Source organism: Myotis brandtii, unplaced genomic scaffold (assembly GCF_000412655.1).
Source record: "Myotis brandtii unplaced genomic scaffold, ASM41265v1 scaffold115, whole genome shotgun sequence".
Classification (NCBI taxonomy): domain Eukaryota; kingdom Metazoa; phylum Chordata; class Mammalia; order Chiroptera; family Vespertilionidae; genus Myotis; species Myotis brandtii.
Genome location: NW_005353967.1, coordinates 17,870,508 through 17,877,984, shown reverse-complemented (window position 1 = coordinate 17,877,984; position 7,477 = coordinate 17,870,508). Strand labels below are relative to the sequence as shown.

The following is a 7,477-nucleotide window of genomic DNA, read 5'->3' as shown; positions in this document are numbered from 1 at the left end:
CCCGCCGCCGAGTGCATGAATTTCGTGCACCAGGCCTCTAGTTTTTTATAACAAGAAATTCGTACATTTCCCCCTTTGGCTTTCTGGTTCAGGATCCAGTATCTGAAGGCTTACCTTGGGTAGACCAATAGACTCCATGGCTCTTAACCACTGGACAGTATTATCTGTGTGTCGAAAATGAAGACCGGACTTCTAATGGGGGGAAGGAAACACACAAAAAGTGAGTCATTTGTAATAATTTTGTCATTAGTAGAATGTTTTTCAATTGTATTTCTCCGAGAATAAAATTATTAGAGCCCACATAAAAAACTAAAGACACAGTAAAGGAGACTACACTATTTAGCAACACCCCTACCATCTGTAATAGACCATTCTACTAGTTTCCATTAGTCACACATTTGAGGTAACTCTGAAGTAGAATCTCAAAGACTACTTAATGTCTAGCACATGGATATTTTATGAAACATGTACACGTGTGTGTGCATATACACACATATACTGTGTTAAGATTTTGGCAATGACAGCTGAGAAGCCTAGTAACTTCAGGGAAAACAGACAGTGTTTTAGAAGACTAAATAGAATGGTGTGTGTGTGTGTGGTTTCTGGTTCTGCCAAATCATTTTTTTCTGATCGTTAATGTAATATTCTGTGGAAAATGTAGAAATATACAAAGATAAAAAACCCACCCACAACATGGAGCTAATTTTAGTCACTATTCCTTCTGTAATTTAACCCTAATCTTGGCCTTGTGTAAAAAGTAAACCTTCAGTGGAAATGTCTTACAAGACCTTTTCTACCCATGTAATAAAAATAGTCTTTATATATCTTCTGTTATTTACAGTCCTATTCGGCCAACCATTTTTTCTGCATATTCTATAAATACAGCATACTTGCCTCTATCTCATGAAGTTGTATCAGGTAATGAACCACTGAGAACTTAAAATGGTCTGGTATTTTTAATTAGTTAAATGAATAGCACAATGTTATCTATTTGAAAACAAAAAAGTAAAGAGAGTATAGTGTCATCATATGACTAACATACAAAAATTACATTTCTATCTTCTGTGACCTACAATTTAATAGCTTATTTAACAAAAGTATATTTGTTGCTGTTAGAAATTAAGAAATATAAGCAAATTAACATTTGACAAATATTTATGCCTTTTTAATACTGGTCACTATCTACTGAGATTGAACTATGTGTGTCAAATAGTTCAAATAGTCACCAAAGTGACTAGGTAAATTCACTTGATGTAAATTATCTCTAATTTTCAAAACACCCAGCAAGGTGATTATCATCCCCATACGTTAGAGATGAAGAAAGGTAGCCCGCCCCCCCTCAAAAAAGAAGTGATTTGCTCAAAGTCAAAAGGCAGTAAAGTGGCTGGTCTAGGATTCAAGATGAGGTCTCCCCAGATCTGTAAACCTTCCCTATGCTAACCCCCCAGAGAGCACAGGTTCCCAACGGTAGTTGGATTATTCTTCAGAGGGAAGAAATTAGCTAGTTGCTATGAAATAACAAGGGGGTAGGGGTGAGAGGAAAGAAAGAGCAAGAGCAGCCAGACAGTTACCAGCCAGGCTGCAGCGTCTGAGGGTTTGTAACTCAGCATAAACAACTTTGGCAGAACGCAGACAATTCTCAGGCATGGTCACTCTGTGGCCATGGAGGAGCAATTTGGAAACAATCCACAATCTCGTCAAGACAGAGAAAAGGCCCTTTGGCACCACAAAAATAACTAAAAAACCTCCCTTCCAACTAAGATGAACAATTTACTTCTTGACTCATGTCCATCTAGTCTCTATTCAGTCTTCTCACGTCCTCGATAAAAATTACCAAGCCACCAAATTGATCCGCTTCCTGAGGACACCCAAAGAAAACGGGACAGTCCTCGCTTCCCTAAGTCCTTATTAGACCACCCAGCACAAGCCCAGAGCCACACTAAGCCCCTCGTTTCTCCTCCTCTTGACTCCAAGGGTATGCATTTTTTTCTTACTACAATGAGTGAAATAAAACTAATTTTGTTTGATCCCAGGTGTGTTTCTGGAGAGTCTTTGGCTGGTGGGCTTCAATAATTTCAAACCATGTAACAAGCGTATTCCATCCATTTAGTGGTTTTATTAGTGAGGTAACCTCAAGAAAGTTATACATTTCTTTGAACCTTGGTTCCTTAGCCATAAAATAAAAGTAGGATTGCTTCTTTGAGTTGGAGAGATTAAATGAGAATGTTCACAGAGCACTTCGTTGCAAAGCGCACTTGAGAATGCAATGAATGTTAGCTATTATAGTTATTACGCTACAACACTGGGCTTGAAACTCTCATTCATCTTTAACATCAGAAAAAAAGTTTAGCCCTTCATGTAAGAGGCACTGAAAGAAAGAGTGGTTATCTTGGTTATATTCCAGCAGCAAATAAAAGGACAGATTTCAAATCCTTCATCCATTTTACCTTATTTAAATTTTTTTCCATTGTAGCTGACATTCAATATTATATTAGTCTCAGGTGTACAGCACAATGGTTAGATGTTTCCCTTCATCCACTTTAAATACCTGAGGCCTTTGATCTACAGCTGCATATTTAAGAAGCTTCAGAGGACGAACTGTATCAAACATCTTTAATCTACTTTAATTAGAACAAAAATGGTCTCAACAGGCTCCAAATTATCTCAGTCCATTATAACCATTTTTAGCTTGTCATTCTCCCTCTCCCCCCGCACACACACATCCTACATATGGATACTAGACTAGGAGGCATGTCTGTGGTCATACTTAGCCAATAGTTGTTATTGTCCACCGACCTAATTTTTTTCAGGTATTAGACTAGAAGTGTATGCTGATTTTCTACTGCTGAGCTATTACAACACCAGCAAGCAAGGTTATTTTTTTAATCTTTTAAAAATAATAGGTTGTATTACATCTGAAGTCATAAATATTCATTACATAATTAGTAGAGATTTCATTCGGGGTGAAAGGGCAAGGTCATTCTTGCTTAAACTGAGTAGATAAGAAATTGTGTAAGTCTTCTTTGGATGGTAACTAGTTACATAGTAGAATCAAAGCATTTTAGAACTATGAGGTAGCTTAGAAGCCAGTAATTACTCTAATTTGCTCATTTTATAGATGAGCAAACTGAGGGCTCAAGTATTTAAGACACATTCAAGTTGACACATTTAAGTTGAATGTGTCTTGAATACTTGAGCCCTCAGTTTGCTCATCTATAAAATGAGCAAATTAGAATAATTTGCAAGAATTATGACTCCAAATCCAAATATTCTGTTCAATTAACTGCACATAGAGCCTTCAGAACCACCACCTCAAACATTCATAGTGCGCTTACTGCTATCAGCCACTGTGCCAAATGCTTTGCATGGATGATCACATTTGTTCCTCACAGTATCTCCACAAAGGTTGATAATATGATTATTCTTCTCACATTACAGGTAAGGAAACTGAGGCTCACAGAGGCAAACTTAGTGGTGAGGCCCAACTCAAACATTTTGATTCACAACTCATATTACTGTGTATATAACCACGGTGCATATCCTTCCCCTAAGGCTCGCTAAATGTTCACCGATCATTTATAATAAGTCTACAATGATCTGTGCAGTATTGGAACAACACCTTTTTTTTTTGTCTTTGAGCCTTGTCAGGCTGAGTCCTCTACAAGGAATGCCTTCCTTCTCCTTCTCTTCCCCTTGCCATTCTAGTCTGCTTGGGAACACTCATCTTTCAAGCCTTCACCACAGAAACCTCTGGCTTCTTCAGCACCCCACCCCCTTTAGAAAGCAACACTCTCTCTTTTTGGTTGTCTCCAACTGTCTACCCAGCTGTCTTCTCTTCACTGCCCTCCTCCCACTTCCAATTTCTTGCCAGGATTCACCCTTTTTCCCCTCTTGAATCCACTGACTTCTTGGCTATGCAGGCCACTGTCACCTGGATTGAATAACCCCCTTACGACACTCTGCCTCCACCCTCGTCCTCCCTCCAATTTATTCTGAACCACACAGAGCAGCAGACAGATCTTCTAAAGCACACTGCACTGTGATGCTTGTTTCACATTTCAAAGGCTTCCTTGCACCCCCAATTTCTATACTTAGTATGAAACCATAGATCCTCCACGTGTGACTTCCTGATCTGTGTCTGCTTCCCTCCTGGTCCAGTTCTCATCATGACCCCTCACTGCAGCCTCTTAGCCACTCAGTTTGGCCAAGCTCTATTCTTCCTTGAGGAGCCAATCACAAATGGGGCCCCTCTCTCTGTACTGTTCTCCTCATTCTCTACCCCGAACTCTGCCCATGATGATTTTCTTCTCATTCTTCCAGCCTGAGTAAATGGCTTCTCATCTTCTGTATGTTGCTGTCAATTTCTTCCTTCATACACTTACCACAATTCACAATGTATATTCACTTGCAGTCTGTCTAACTGTAGGCACCATGAAACCATGTCCGCCTTGCTCACCACTCTGTCTTGAGTGCCTAGCACATAGTAGGTGTTGATATGTATTGCATGGATGAGTGAGTCTGACCCTAGTTAGAAATCTTAGTACAACTTTACAGCCTTTCCCTATAACTTTATTAAAATGTATTATATCCATCTTATCTACCATTAGAGCAGTGGTTCTTAAACCTTAGTAGCACATAAGAAAAGAACTACATGGAGTGATTATTAAGAGTGCTTCCTGGGTCTCTACTCAAGAGATTCTGCCTGACGCAGAAGCCTGGGTTGGGGTCCACATTCCACTTTTTATACACGACCACCGGGTGGTTCTGCAGGAGGTGTGAGCATCACACTTAAAGGAAGGGTGTCAAACTCGAAGCACCTTGATTAAGTTTCGAATAAAGCATAGAAGACAAGAAAAGAAATGGAGTCCTTTGGTTCCTTGAAAGGACTATCATTCATTTCTTCACCCAGCACCTGTTTCTCTAGCAATGACCATGGCCAGATCCTGCACCATTCACCAAGGATATGGCAGAGATGACACATGGTTTTTGCCTTCGTGACAAGACAATCGTTACAGTATACCATGATACACATTACAGCATGTCATCAAGAGGGACAGGGCCAGGCGCCACTGTGAACTTGGCGTGGTCACATAACTCAGACCTGGAGTGAGGGGTGGAGGTGGCCAGAGAAAGAAAGAAAACTCATCATTGGAAGGTTTAACGCTAAGATCTAGTACATCTTTCTAACCCTACGTGGTCACATAACTCAGACCTGGAGTGAGGGGTGGAGTGGCCAGAGAAAGAAAGAAAACTCATCATTGGAAGGCTTAACGCTAAGACTTAGGACATCTTTCTAACCCTTAATTAAAAGGAGCCAACATTGCATATAAGCTGGCAAAGAGGTGGCGCAGCATGAAAGCTCTCATCAGCTTCACTCAAAGGCGCCAGTGCCCCAACTGAAGAATTAGAGCTCGGGACGAAGCTCGTGCTTCGGGACACACTGTCTGACAGGCGGGTCATATTTTATAGCTGCAGTCTAGGCAGATCCTGCAGGGAGAGCCCATGCTCACTGAACTCATGGTTTCCAGATGGCACATCAAGGACTGGGCCCGGATTACTGAGCACTCCCTTGGGTTTCAACATCTTTGCCACAGTCCCATGATTTAGTGTTTGGGAAAGGCGCACATGAAGGGCTTTAGTCCTGAAGAACACAAGAGCAGGAAGTTAATTAAGTCTCCTCTTCACTAATATTTGCCTCCTTTCATTTTTTTGTAAGAGAAATGAAATGGGCTTAAAATAAAATTTTATGATTGCATGGCAAATCATGAAACATTTCCATTCCGGGACATTAGGCACTTTCAGGAACTTAATGAAAGGAAAAAGAGAAACACCTCTTTTCTCCTGCGACTTAACAGAGGAGTAGTTTCCATCTGTCCCTGTGCTTTCTCCCACATCACAGCTGGCATCACCCCCCTCTTTCTGCTTCTTCCTTTCCTCCTGCCCCTCTCCTAGCTTCTCTTCTTCTGGGCACCCTAGCCTTCCAGGGGCCTGGTTGGGTGGAGGATGGCAAAACCCAGCACTTTCCTCTCTCACCATGTTCAACTTAGGGATGACTCACCTGCCTAGGCTCCACAGGTATTTTCTTTTGTAACAAAAGATTGGAAATATTTCTCATCTCCATCCCAGAGACAAGTAGCTACTTATTCGAATAGTAGGATCTCTAAGGATAGCAGGACACAGGACCTGTTTAAGTTGCCAGGAAGGTATCCACAACTGAACTGAAAAGAGACACCTATACTCACGGTGTTTGATGTGACAGAGGAGGAAGAACTAGCCTACTCCCTGCTCTGGGGCTCACCTCCACTGAAGGTCTGTCTTTCTTCCCTGACTCTCACCATCCATAATGTCAAAACAAAATACCCACGTCCCCTTTCAGGGAGGGCCGGAGACCAGCCCAACCACACCTTAACTCTGTCATCAACTCTACATGGCTGTTAGTACTCATAGGCCTGGATCTTGGTAATAACCATTGTAGAAGCAAGAGAAAAAAGAAAAATCATGCTCTAAAATGTGGACAAATATTAATTTATTTTGTGATGGGGTTATACGAATAATTTTTTCTGTGCTTTTATGAACTTCTAAAAATATTTTTCAAAATTAAAAAAAAACAACTTTAATTTTGGCTGGCTAAGTCATCATTTCATTAAAATCTTGTGAAGGCTATAAGGGGCTGAAAACTCTGGAGTGAGACACATGACTTAATAAACTAAGACTTATCTTTTAGACTAGACCATGAAAACAGACTTGTCCAAAAAAACTGTCAATTCATCTTGTCTACTGTTAGTCTACATGGTTATTCAAACATTTCCTCTGAATTCAATACACTGTACATATTTTAAAAATAAATTTTGTCTCAATGACAACTGAAGGGTACTGTGAATCATGCAATAAATGGGAACTCATTCCATTTTCAACTATATTTAATGTTGTCCTTGCAACTGTAAGAGAAATAACTTTTAAGGCTACCTGAAAACCTTCAAATAAATAATACTGACAGAAAGGACTCATTAAGAAAATAAAGAATCAAATTTCAAAGACAGTTTAGAAACCCTGATCTGAAGTGGACAAGAGACCACATATTCCAAGAGAAACATCACACCTTTTGAAGACACATCTCATGAAGGGGTCTTTTAGGGCGGTGTTTACTTTTTCCTCCTTCACGTTACAATGGAAAATTTCAAGCATAAGAAAAATACAACCTTCCAAAACTCAATCAGGAAGAATCTAAAAATCTCAATAAGCTGATAACCATGGAAGAAATTGAAGCAGTCATCAAAAAGCTTCCAGCAAACAAAAGCCCGGGGCCAGACAGCTTCACAGGGGAGTTTTACCAAACATTCAAGGAAGAACTAAAACCTATCCTCCTTGGACTATTCCAAAAAATTCAAGAGGAAGGAACACTTCCAAGCTCATTCTATGAAGCCAGCATCACCCTAATACCAAAACCAGATAAAGACAACACAATGAAAGAGAATTA

At 40.2% G+C, this 7,477-nt stretch overlaps 1 protein-coding gene across 3 annotated transcripts in view; it reads right to left on the bottom strand.

Annotated features, from left to right (window-relative positions):
- The window catches only part of IQGAP2 (IQ motif containing GTPase activating protein 2), a 283,664-nt gene that overhangs the window by 128,231 nt on the left and 147,956 nt on the right, over window positions 1-7,477 (bottom strand). For all 3 annotated transcript variants that reach the window (XM_005858052.2, XM_014549911.1, XM_005858054.2), the window contains one exon: window positions 115-192. In XM_005858052.2, coding sequence (XP_005858114.1) covers window positions 115-192 — 78 coding nt within the window. The remainder of the gene's footprint in view (window positions 1-114; window positions 193-7,477) is intronic.